This window comes from Maylandia zebra, linkage group LG4 (genome assembly GCF_041146795.1).
Source record: "Maylandia zebra isolate NMK-2024a linkage group LG4, Mzebra_GT3a, whole genome shotgun sequence".
Lineage (NCBI taxonomy): Eukaryota > Metazoa > Chordata > Actinopteri > Cichliformes > Cichlidae > Maylandia > Maylandia zebra.
Genome location: NC_135170.1, coordinates 4,513,163 through 4,526,533, shown reverse-complemented (window position 1 = coordinate 4,526,533; position 13,371 = coordinate 4,513,163). Strand labels below are relative to the sequence as shown.

General features: G+C 43.0%; 1 protein-coding gene across 17 annotated transcripts in view; it reads left to right on the top strand.

Annotated features, from left to right (window-relative positions):
- Positions 1 to 13,046, top strand: part of nfixb (nuclear factor I/Xb) — a 135,635-nt gene extending 122,589 nt beyond the window's left edge. For 13 of the 17 annotated variants that reach the window (XM_004570331.6, XM_012924423.4, XM_004570329.6 and 10 more), the window contains 3 exons: positions 220 to 367; positions 2,466 to 2,557; positions 6,358 to 13,046. In XM_004570331.6, coding sequence (XP_004570388.1) covers positions 220 to 367; positions 2,466 to 2,557; positions 6,358 to 6,372 — 255 coding nt within the window. In that variant the 3' untranslated portion in view covers positions 6,373 to 13,046. The remainder of the gene's footprint in view (positions 1 to 219; positions 368 to 2,465; positions 2,558 to 6,357) is intronic. The other 4 variants (XM_012924424.4, XM_004570337.6, XM_004570339.6 and 1 more) reach the window with 1 other exon arrangement.
- Positions 13,047 to 13,371: the final 325 nt, after the last annotated feature.

The following is a 13,371-nucleotide window of genomic DNA, read 5'->3' as shown; positions in this document are numbered from 1 at the left end:
ACCTTCATGAAAGATGCCGTCCACATACATCATTCCTTTGGTTGTTGTTTCCCACCCTCCTCCTCTTCCTCCTTCCACCATCGCTCCCCCCCTCCCACTCCTCCTCCCGCCGTCATGGATATTTTTTTGGACCTGGCCTCCCAAGCTGCGTCCTGTTTTCATTCCGTGTCTGCGGATTGTCGCATGTCGCCCTCCTGACCCTATTTGTGTTGTCTGCAGCCAAACGGGAGCGGCCAGAGCAAAATGCCAGGCTCCTTCTTGCTGCCTCCACCTCCCCCAGTGGCCCGCCCAGTGCCCCTTCCCATGCCCGACTCTAAACCCAACAGCACGCCCCCTGACGGCGGACTCTCCTCGCCCGCATCTCCGTGTAAGTGACCCCGCAGAGACCGTTCTCAAAACCAAACCAACACCAAAAAAAAGAAATATAAAAAAACAAATCAGAAAATCCCAACCCTCTCCAGGCAAAGGACCTTTGTCAGTGTTCTTCCTCCAACTTCGCCCCATCATTGTGTATCCAGCATCGCATCTCCCTAGCCCCGTGGAAGGCAATAACAGCAAGCACAGAATATACTGTGGAGCACAATAGAGTAGATCAAGGCCATCAAAGGTTTGGCTCAAAGTAGTCTTCATTATGGACTTGGGTGGCATTCATCAGGGTTCTGTATTAGGTCCCATGAGTTTCAGGAGCTCTACATGTTGAACCCATTTTGCGTGGCCTGGTGTGAGAAAGCTACATCACCGCTCCACTTCTTCTACTTCTAAATCCTCTTTTCTTCCTTCTCTGGGCACATCGCTAAACCTCGTAAGAAGATTTTTATTTTTAACTTATTGTTGCTTATGAAAGGGCACAAATTTAGGGCAGTTAATTTATATGGACTCCAAGAACATTCCAGTAGAGATTGGGACACCTTATGGAATAACTTACTGGTACCTCTTTTGCTTTAGCTTCTTTTGTTGCATGGTAGTTGTTAGAGAGCAAGAACAGGGTGTGCATTTAAATTTTTGTCAGTCATACAGTACATTCTCTCACCTGTGGTAGGAGGGGCACTGGATGGAGCACTTTTTTTGTTTGTTTTTAGCTCTCCTTCAAATATAGTGTTTTTGTTTTACCCCCAGTCAGCGTCTCAAAGTCTTCTATGTCTTATCTATGTTATTCCAATTCTTAGAAACACATGGATGTATATCTATCTTCCTTCCTGTCTCTCATTCTTGTCCTCCCTTTCCTCCACTCAAACAGACACACGTATGCACAAGTCTACACACTACATCTCTGAATGCCTCAGTGAGATTCAGATTCTGGAGTCCGTAGGGTACCTCAAACTGCCCTAAATTTGTCAGAGACGTTGATGCCACTGGGTTTTAAATGTCCCTGACTCCTCAGTGTCAGAATTTCAGTGTGCATAATCGCTTCCAACGAAGTTTATCAAGTATCCTTAATCACCCGGGGAGATCTGAGTTTGCATGCCAGATTTCCATGGGGTCTTAATGACCTCAATGATGTATAGCTGTACTTTCGGTAGAAGCAAGCGCCTGTTTCCTAAAATCTATTAGGTTTAATATATGCCATTTCATGTTGAAGCAATGACCATTTACAATGATTTGCTTTTTTGCCAAAGTTAGAAGAAGAAAAAGTTTAAAACATTTAAATCGCTCAATCACATGAAGGTAACGTCAGTTTGCTTAATTTAGAATCTCGGTTTTCAACAGGTATGGCTATGTTTTGTTTTTGTTTAGTTTTTTTGGCTCCAGTGGTTTTGCTAACTTTGGATTGTGCTAGCTATTTAGTCAAGTATCAACCTGCAGAGATAAAACAAACAAACAAACAAACAAACGCATAATAAAGTCAACACTAAAATGCCAGAAAACAACTGACTCCAAAAACAAGCTAAACCCATAGATGTCCATGTTCCTTAGTCTTGAAAAAAATGGGTCCTGTCTTTATTTTATAATTATTAAATGAAGAGTGAATTGTACTCTTTTTAAAAGTCATTAAGAATTAAACAGATAGAGAGAAATTGTAATATTAATGGGTGCCGCTTGCTAGCCAAGGCGTTCTTGCTAGCGTTACCTGATAAGCTAGCACTCTATGCTCAGCCGTGTGTAGTCACTTGTTTCTAAAAGAAAAACAACAACAACAACATGGGAGCAGACAAAAAGATATTGTTGGAGCTTTAAAAGAGTGCTTTACAACCCAATAAGTGGTGTCACCGTGGCTACATTCATCACATTTTATCCAGCCTATGGTCAGTTTTAATGCTATGCTAAGCTAAACAAGCAGGTAGCTACATTCGGTTTAGCTTACAGTCATGAAAGTAGAACACCTTTCTTCACTGTACTTTCATAAAATGAGTGTACACATTTACTTCGCAGAATTTGCACCTTTCCAGTTAAGACTCCATGAGAGGTTGCAGTGCTAGCTGTTTAGTTGGCACTGATGATTTTCTGTCCTCCTTCTGTTTCCGTAGCATACTCCACGCCAGGCGCCACAGCTCCCAACAGGTTTGTCGGCATCGGATCACGGGACAACAACTTTCTGAACATCCCGCAGCAGACACAGGTAGGAGTTGGGTGATATACTGGCAGTTTTTCTCGCTTTGTAGGAGAGTGAGGAGGAAACTCAGCTGTTTTCGCTGCAATTACTGGTCAAACTCTGGAAACTTATTAACTGCGTGGATGTACGCCAAAATATTTCTTATTCCCTCACTGCCTGAAACCTGCTGCACGGTTTCCTCCACCTCTTCTCTCGCACCATCCCACAGCTCGCCATCAATGTGTGCATTTGTACATCTGTATTTTACAGTACGTGTGTGGTTTACCATATGTGCTCAACTGTTTATTTGGCACACATGGAGCCTACCCTTCAGGCTCCTTTACTCACAGCTTTTTTTTTCTCTACTTGCTTCCTTTCCCTCCTCTTGCCCCCCCTTTTTTTTCCTACTTCTCTTTCTCCGTCCTTTTAGCTTTACCACACTTTGCTCACTCTCTGCCTTTTACTTTCTCCTTCTCTCACCTTCTTTCTTCCTCCCCTTCACCACCCTGCACCTCATTCATGTGCCTCCTCCATTACCACCAGTACTTTTCTCATTAATGTCCAACCACACCCGCCTGGAGCCAGCTCAGCTCCACTCGTCGACACATGGAAACCATCTGAAACTGCTTTGCTGATCTCCTCCCTTGTTTCTCTGCCCTCTGTTCTCTCTCTTTTCTCCCTTTCCATTTCTGCCCCTCCGCTCATTATACTCTGCTCTTTACCCTTCATTGCTTCACTGTTCATCTCTTTTTGTTCCATCACTTCATAAACGTTTTCTTTGCTGATGAAATGTTTATGTTGCTTAACTCTAAGTTGTTTCTATTTTCTTGGAAGTTGAACTTTGCACACATCATGTGGCCAAACTGTGTGGACACGCGAACATCACATACAAACTGTATTTAATTGTTAAACATCAGGTTCAAGATCCGTGGGTATTAATCTGCTCCTCTAACTGCCTCTGCTCTTTAACCACAAGGCCATTATTGTGAGTTAAAGCACTGAATTCAGGCAATAAAGACTTGCAGTCAGAGTTCCCCTTAACGCCAAGTTAAGTGAAGTTAATTCACATTAAAACTATTTCTTCATGGATCTGGCTCTGTGTGTAGCAAAATATCGGATTCCCCAAACTGTTGCCAACACATTGTTGTCAAAAATATTACTTACCGCTATGTCTTTGGTTTCATTAGGCCTAAACCATAAAAACATTAAAAAAATATAGCACCAAGAACACAGATGTATTTGGACAGAGGTAACCAAAAACTTCTGGCTGTGTGTCTCATAGAAAAGTTGAGATGTTCTATACCGACTAGGACAAATTGTCTGAAATATGGTTTTACTTTTCAATGCGTAGCTAAAACACACACGGCACCAACTGTTTACACGTGTCTCTGCAGTGACATGAAAAGATTAATGGTCCACTTTAAAACTAAAAGATCAATCACAAAACAAAGATCCTCTCAAAAACGAGCCTGTGGCGGCTCAGGACCAGCGCTGGGCTTTGTCCTCCCTCTAGTGGCAAACGTTGGGTGCTACATCCAGGCGAGACGAGAAACTAGATACCAGCAGGGCAAGGCGAGAGGGGAAATGGAGGGAACAGAGCAACAGAGAGTTTCAGCCCCTATAGAAGTCATGTCCTGGCCGTCTCGTTACCCCCGGCAACCAGACATGATGTCATAGCCAGTTGATCTTGAATTTGAGAAGGGGTTGCTCGAGAGGGGGGCAGGAAAGAAAAGAGGGTGGTCACTGTCTGCTGCCAAGGATTTAGTGGGAGTGTTCACGGGAGATAGATGGATTGTGTGTGTCTGTAAGCACATACACAGAGGGACAGAGTAACTAAGAAGGGAGAAGTTACAATGCCCAAGGCCTGCTGGGACCGTGCCCAAGGGGAGTAGGGTAGCTGAGAAGGGCAGGAGGCAGGAGGGAGGCAGGGGGGTATTCATGCGACCTGTTAGAGTCAAACAAAACAAAAGGCTGCTTCCCTGGAGGCGCAGAGTAGTTTCCAAGGCTTGACTTCTAGAATGTTGGTGCACCAGCCCACAGTGCCAGATCCTGGAGGCCAAGCAGGGCAGCCAACAACAGTGGCGGTGACCCATTTCTGCTCCTTGCTCATGCTGAGGAGAAGAAAACTCAACGTGAAGAAGGCGCAAGTGACACAGAGCGCCAGACTGCTATCTCCCTGCTGCTGCTTGGCTATTAGGAGCTATTAACTACTCAGCCAAATTCAAGACATACTGTACTTCTCTCCAGAAATGAACAGACTCGATGGTAATAAGCTGGGCTAGAGGCCCAGATGACAATTCTGTCATTCACTGTATTTAAAAATTAGAGGAACCCCCTGAAGCCAAAAGCCAACACGGTGTGCAGACATTTTCAGAAACCATTTGTGGTGCAGTTGCTCTTTGGATGGGCATTCGTTATACAGCTGGTGACAGGTGTGGCTACAGGCATTGTTTTCAGGTTGATCATCCATGCTCCGAGGTGAAGGTCACAGCAACCTCATGTGAGAAAACACCTTTAATTTGGCAGGAATGTTCACTTACACTAAAGGATGAACTGATTTGGATTTGGTGCAAATTCTTGTGTATTTACTCAGATTATGACAAACTTTCACACCAGTGTGTTAGAATAAAAGATGATAGCATTTCATAACAAACAGGTTAAAGGATATCATCATATTTTTCTTCAAACACATTTATGGGCATTATCCGGTTGTTCAGTGATGACGTGACGAATCCTACTTCTGGGCCTAAAGTAGTCTGTGTTTAATATGGCTTTTGTGTTTTTGTGTATTTTCTTCTATTTAATCTCAAAAAGCTCCTAAAACAGTCAGTGATCCCTGTTGACCTCCCTCGGCTTTTATTACCGCTAATCATTTATTTAAGCTCAGTTTTTAAAACCTTAGGATGTAACTACAGCCCAGCCCATGCAGCAGTATATGAATGACTAACCTCGTATTGTGGATGGATTATCTCAGTTGTTCTCCTGGCTGAAGTTTGGTCCTTTTACAGCATCCTGCCATGCGATTACATTTGTTCCTGACCACCGAGAACACTCACGGTAACTTTTATCGAGTGGAAAAAAAGTTAGCTTGTTTATATTATGCTAACATAGTTGTGTCGCTAGCGGTCACGTAGCACATCATTATATAGCAGCTAGCCCAACTTCAGTAACCCTACAAACGTCACTGCTGTTTAGTTTTCTGTCTTCATTTATGCTGGAAGTGATAGCAGAGCTGTATGTTTTAATTTGTTTCCAAAACCCCGCAGTCAGGACATGCTATATTGTATTTAGATAGAAGCTAGCGAGCTAACTCCCTGCTAACTTCTAACTCCGTTAAATGTCATAAATTCCGTTTTCATGGATGCCTGGATGTTAAACTCAATTGTTACACCTGGTAGAGCAGAACGCTGATCATTTTATTAAAGATGAAAGACTTTAGACAGTTTTTCAACTCTCAGTAATGCCATAGTGATCGTTTGATATATGGACCTGCAGCGGAGTTTAGGTCCAGACACGGCTAGTGACGTCAGACTGAACAACCGGATTGATGCCATAACGGAGAAACAGAGAGAAGATTGTGGTGATGTTTAACATTTGGTAGGAGGCTGAAATGACTGCACTAACCTTTGGTGGCCAACAGTAAAGAGTCAGACACGCAGGTAAACTGCAGCTTCACTGGTTGGTGGAAGCTGCAAAGTAGTAATCCCAGTTTATTTTGAACAAACACAGTGGGTCACATTTTGTGCACATAAAGTTTATTTAAGCTGTTTACTATTTTTGTTACTAACATAATCTCATCCCGTCTTTCCCTCTCTTTTCTTTTTCAGTCTTGGTTCCTCTGACAAGATCTGTGTGCAAACCAGCAACTAGAATTCTTTCTTTGCAATCAGAAATAGAAAAACAACAACAAAAAACACAAAAAGAACCAGAGAAACAACCCGCAGGATAATAATTGTCCTCCAACCCACCCACCGACTGGCCCTGACGGTATGTCTCACCTGATACAAAATGTAACCAGGCAACGCAGGAAATTACAGCAGCATGACGCTTTTAGTGGAACTCTGGACTTACTTACACACAGTCAGAGGCAGGACCCGTTTCAAGCAAAGATGGATACGTTGAAAGACGAATAGATGGACAAGAGGATGCCGGGATGACAGGGAGAAGGGGGGGTAAGGGGACGGCAGCAGCAAGGAGGCATCTCTCCTCAAACCACCGAACCAGCACAGCAGCGCAGGAGGAACCTGAGGATGAAAACCGTCGGCTTCTCCTACTTTATAAAGACGCATTGTGTAACAAATGGCTTAGAAAAATCAGTTGTCTAGCAAATACAAATTCAAGTCACAGTCTAATCAAAGCAATTCGGTTTCCAGGGAAAGCTGCAGTCCACGCTCCTGTGATGTCTGTCATCACTCAAAACAAAATCCAAATGACCAATGTTTCTATCCTTCTGAATGACCTAAAATAGCCCCTTTCACCCTACTACTAACTAGTGACCATGCCAAAACTTGATTAAGGGTTGCACTACAAGCTGAATCAATTAACACTAATCTTAAAGATGTGCACTATTTACCTACAAGGCATGGGAGGTAAACCAGACTTGCCTATTTTAAAAGTTTTAAAGAGGAAACAAACCTGAGGTACAAGAAGCCTTCACAAGTCCTCAGCCCCCATCTTTCAGTTCAACAGATCATTGGCCTCCACTCACTCTCATGTCTCCCCACATTCAGAACAATCACTCAGTCTGTGCCATGACCACAGCATGTATGAAAACACACACACACACACACACGTGCCCAGTCTCACATTTAGGTTGTAGTATTTATAGGTGGTGGTGTTGTGTTATTTCATTCTTATTTTTTTAAGCCCAGTGAAGTCTTTCTACCTTAATTAGATATCCAAACATTGTGCGCACACACACACACACACACACACACTGAAAATCGCAGTGTGACTATATAATTACTGACAGCTTCACAGCTACAGGCAGCAGCTATTGGTTCCCAATTTGCCCTTATGTAATGTAGATGAATGATTTTATTATCTCTCGTGTGTTCTCTTATTTGAATTTATTCCTCTTTTGGATTTGTACTATTTTATAATTGTTTTGTATTTGAATGACAGCACCTTAAAGAGAAACACAGTCAGAAGCGGTATGTTGAAGCAGTGGAGACAGGGTGGTTAGCTTACCCAGATCAAGTAGCGCTTGCAAAAACATTTGGGAAATATGCTTATTTGCTTCTTTTTCCAGGGAGTTGAGATGAGTTGATTGATACCGCTACAGCTGGTTGGCTTAGCTGAGGTTAGCTGGCTTGGTTCTGTCCAAAGTTAATAAAACCACCAAACCTGCACCCCCAGTGACCGTTTTGATTATATGATGATTTTATATCGACGTATCCGTGCAGAATATGAGCAGTTTTAAGAGGGTTTAGACCCGAAACCCGTTTGGTCATTTTTTTAGGAATGTTGAAATCAACTCTGCGACGGTTTAGACGGCAGCTCAGGCGTTTTGTAGCTTTGCAATGCAGTGTCCTGTGAAAACACCGTTACTGTGAGAATCCTAGAAAGAACAAAGCATTTGAAAGTAATCCACTAGGTAACTAGTGTTGATTGTATATGTTAAGTCGAGCTTTTTGGCAGTTGGACATCATAAGCTAACTGTGGCTTTGACTTAAAACCCAGGAACACAGGGCAGCCACATGCAAAAGCATGACTGCTTCACTAGAAATTCAGAGTTTATATCAATGAAGACGTCAGTTTAGCGATTGAGACCATGAATTCATTACAAAAGTACTTCTTGAGGTCAGAAAGTGATACGGAGGATCGTTTCCTCATAGACTTGGATACAATCAGATTTTGCAAACAGGAGTCGCCCCCTGCTGGCCATTAGAAAAAGCCCAGGTTTTCAGCACTTCCGCTCTAGCCTCACTTTCCACCAGAGGTGGAGCGTATATTTCCTTAGTTGACACTTCACTTTGCTTTTATCCTGATTCTAGTACATTGGAACTACCCTGACTAATTCAATTTTATTTAATTTTATTTATATAACGCCAAATCGCAATGCCAATTGCCTCAAGGTGCTGAATATTTTAAGGCAAAGACCCTGCAATGATACAGAGAAAACCCCAGTAATCGCATGACCCCTGTGAGCAAGTGCTTGGTGACACTGGCAAGGAAGAACTCCCCTTTAACAGGAAGAAACCTCCAGCAGAACCAGGAAACCTCGGCGACTGTTTGGGGTGAAGGCAGTAAGATTCACACGAATGCGGGGACCCTTGTTACCTTTGAACAGAGCCACCTAGCTGCTTCATGTGAAGGTGACCCATCGAACAAGCATATTTTCCAGATGAACGTCTCCTGTAGAACAACACGATGCAGGGTTTTGACAATCACAGGAAGCTTATTTTTCTGGGAGATCGCCTGCTCGGCCATAACGGTCAGGGGAAGAAGACAAAATAGTCGCGCCTACTATTTGGATCCAGGTACAGCTAGTGGCTGCTGGTGGGGATGTACGAGTGATAGAAAACAGATCTGAGGAGGGAAGGTTGCTGAAGATGGGACCCAGAGTTAAGGAGAGAGTAGCTCTTCTTTCTGTCTCCCTAAAGTTTACCCTGTTGTTTACACTCCCAGACGAGCCGCTGCTCCAAGAGCAGAGGGGGCCACACTGCGGAGCAAAATGAATATGTGACATATCTGGCTGTTTTTGGAGAGGGGACGAGAGCCGAGGCTTAGCAGTAGGACGGATCACGGGTGTGCCCGTTTAAACGCCGGTGCACAGGATCACGTAAAGGCTGCTTGGTAGTGTTGGATATAGCATTCCCACAACACACACTTACACGCACACACACGCACCAGCACTCCCACTGAGCTACGGTGAATGGAAGAGCCCTTATAGATCAAAAAACTGCACTAATACAATCATGCCAGCCAACCTTATCAGACTTTTTTTTGTAATGGTTACAATAGATCGACCACCACTTAGTATTGCAAATCAGTGGATGTATTACTGGGATGGAATCACACTTGTAGAGCACAGATCGCCACTTCTTTAAAAAAAAAACTCCACACAGACTTACGAAGACCACTCACTACTAACACGTCCCCCGTGCCCGACTCAATTCAAAGGGAAGTCTTAAAGATAGACAATCTGAGGAGGCCTTTATGCTTTCAATCATTATCTAGAACTATATAAAGAATCAGCCCACAAATTTAGCCCTACTAAAAAGCTAATCACCCATCCAACCTCACAAAATAACTGGACTGCCTGGCCACGTTCTTCACTGCAGGGAAAAGCGCGACATAGCTGGCCAATCGATGGCGATCATCTCATCAGCTTCGTAGAGAGATCTAGCTCCGCTGAGTAAGACATTAACGACGGCTAAAGGTGATTTCTTTTCTAATCTATGGAAGTGCCTCTGTATTCCCATTATGCAATTTGTCAAACATGAATTCAGGTTCTTTTTCTCACATATAAGCTATAGTGAATGGTGGAAAAAACATTTATGTCAGTAGGGGGAGAAAAAAACACGTTGACAGCTCACTAGATAATCACAAGCATCTTTATATATAATACACATATATATTTATAGATATATACTTTTTTTATTTGCAAGATAAGCTCTGTGGCAGTCTAGTTATTTTTTGAAGCATGGCGTACATCGCACAGTCATAGGATGCATCTCAGAAAAAAACCACACACACAGAAAAAGCTGATTTGAGCTAAAGTACCATTTTGTAAACCCGCTCGCACCCGCGTTACAGGACATAAAGCTAAAGGACGGCAAACGCAACAGTAGATACATAGACAACAAGTGATGATGACGTAGTTGAGGTTAAAAGATAAAGCAGATTAGGTTTTGTTGTTTTCTTTCGTGTCTTGATGGGAAGTATTGTTCTTGAAACTAAATGATGTATGTTGATTGAGCCATGTGCAATGCCTTGGTAGAGGAATTGTGTTTGTTTGTTAGCGATTGTTTGAGGGTGTCACACAGAAAGAGGGAAACCCTCTTCTTTTTTCTTTGTTTTATCTTTTTTGGGGGGGAGGGGCTTTTGTTTGTTTTAAAGTCCACCTGCTCCGGGACTCTAAATATGAGAGCAGCGAGAAAAAAAATCCCAGTCTTTGTAAGTAAGTTTGGGGAAATTATTTTACATTTTTTTGTTCATTTTTAAAAACTTCATTTCTATTCATTTGTTTTCAAAAACCATGGGAGGGCTGAAGGAACAATTTTGCAACTCGTAAAATATATATCACTATGACAACTGGTGCTTTCGTAAAAGAATAAAGTACATTCAGTCTCTATTATACATAAATAATAATAAACAAGAACTAAGTGTTATCATAAAAAGCAAATTTTAGGAAAGTGTGCGTTATTCTATTTCTCTTTTTGTATTTACCGAGGGAGGGGGGCGGGGGGGTGAGAGGTTCATTGTAGGACAAAAGGCATTTTTCCTCCCCGAACTTTATCGCCACTGCAGGACAAACAAACAGGGAAAAAATGAAAATCACGTCAGATCTTGTTTCTTTTCTTTCTTTTCTTCTCCATCATGTTATGTCCAACACATCTAGCGTGGGACAAAGACAAGATCTTCCCCATTTTTGGGAGATGCACAAGTACGGATTCCCCAGTCCAAACCACCGATGATGACGTCCATAGAAATTAAAGAAAATGTTTCTTTTATTTTGGTTTTTTAATGTAAATGTCTACTTGTTTAAACAAGAAAGAAAGAAAGAAAGAAAGAAAGAGGGAATCAGCGGCCTCTGTCTGGCTGGGGGGGGGGGTGCTGTCATCAATTTACCAACAATGTGAACCCTACCCCCCTATCCCAACCCTCCACACACACATGCACACACACACACACACACACCACCATCCTCCCCCAATCCCCTTCCCCGCTGTAAATGATTATAAATATTTGTTTGGTGATGTAGTGTTATAGACTCAGAGCATCTTTAAAGGTTGTCCCTAAAAAGTGCCTTTTGTTCACAGATTCCATCTTGTAATCCTGAGTGCCCATCTCAAAAAAAGTCCCCTCCTTCATGCTTCTTCTGTATCTTTCTCTTCCTATTCTTCAGAGCTTTTTCAAGCAGTATACATAGTACTAAAGGAAATTGGTGTGATTTAGTTCCTCTTTTTATTGTTGAATTATTAAGAAAAGACGTAAAAAAAAAAAGACAAAACCTAAAAACAAAAAAAAAAGAATATTTTCTGTCTTGCTTCTCTTCCTCTGTATCTTGTCGTCTGTCTAACTTGGACACTGGAGTAGTCTGTAGCCGCGTACCCTTCTCCCACTTCCTTCCTTTTCTCCCTTTTCTCTGAACGGCGGGGTTAAAAAAAAGAAGAAGAATACGCAAAGGTTTTTTTCTTTTGTTGTCTGAGCAGAATGCAGTTAGCTCACATGTTATTCTTGTCTGTACGCTTCACATTGTATTACCATACCCATCTTCTTCAGCTTCTCCATTCAAACAGCTAATGTAAGTGAACAAGTTACACCACAGGGCTCTGGGCTGTGCTGAGGACAAGGGCACAGGATGAGAAAAAGAAAGAAAGGTGGAGGGATAAAAGCACGAGGAATGTGATACTGGGCTTTAGGCGAGGGTGGTGACCAGCAGGACTGCTAGCGCAGGCAGGTTTGTTCGTTTGCAGGTTTCCTTGTTTCTGTTTTGTAATTGAATTTGAAATTTTTTTATTATTTCGTCTTGATGGACGATGCATCGTGACCTGGTTATGCATCTTGAGAACGAGTGAATGAGAATAGCTCTTGTAAAGAGAAGAAAAAACCATGAAAAATGACTCAAAGCACCTTAAAAATAGAGCGGTGCCACAGCACAGAGACTGAGATTCAGCACAATCCTTACAAAATGTGACTTATCGATCCATCACTATCCACCATGCGGTTCCAAATCCTGTAAACATTAGATGTAAGCACCGTGAGGCTCCACCAGCAAAATCGAGGAAGAAAAAAAAAGTATATGCAACGTTTAGATGTCTTTTTTTTGCATTAAGCGAATGAAGCCAGCAGCAGTATTATCAGCGAAGCCTTGACGAGTGAAAGCGCCATAGCTGAGAAGCCATATCAGAGACAAACAGGTCACACAGCAGAGCGAGTGCGCGTGTGTGTGTGTGCGTGAGCGTGTGCGTGAGCGTGTGCGCGCTTTAGTCGAGAGGCGGGCGTCTGCAGTATCCGACGCCTGCACCGTTCAAGAGCCCAGTCGGACCCTGTGGCCCAACCGTCAGCATGTTTCACTTTTACGTTTTCCTCGCTCAGTTTCTATCACTGTTTTAAGGATGCTGTTTAGCGATTTAGTGACTGAGCTCCCAAGCTAGACTAACCCCGCCACACCCTGAACCCCGCCCACCACAAGTGCCCCTCCCCCTCCTTCCCCTCTGTCAGAGCCGTCCCATCCTCAGACACACCTCCCAGAGCCCATGGTGAAATGCATGTGTTAATTACAGTTTCTTTTCCATAATAATAATAAAAAAACAGTTGATTGAATAAAAGGATGTTCTTGACTGTATCCTGCCTGTGTCACCTGTCTTTGTTACCGTGTCCTCGTCAGCGCTGCAAGAGGAGAAGCACTCTGGACAGAAACGCTGTAACTGCCTGCTGGGACTGATGAGCTGAGGGAAGCCACACATGCATCTACTAGGAGGCCGAGGGGTAGGCAGGTTTTTGGAAACCAGATGTGACCAGATGTGATGCTGGGTAACAAATTCCTACTGTAGTATGAATTGGGTAACAACCAAAATTCACAGAGCTGTTCTAGGACTGAGCCCATGAACTCAACAGGAAGATGTTTGCAGAGGTCGGAGACGTTTTGCAAACATTTTGTAAGAGTCGGG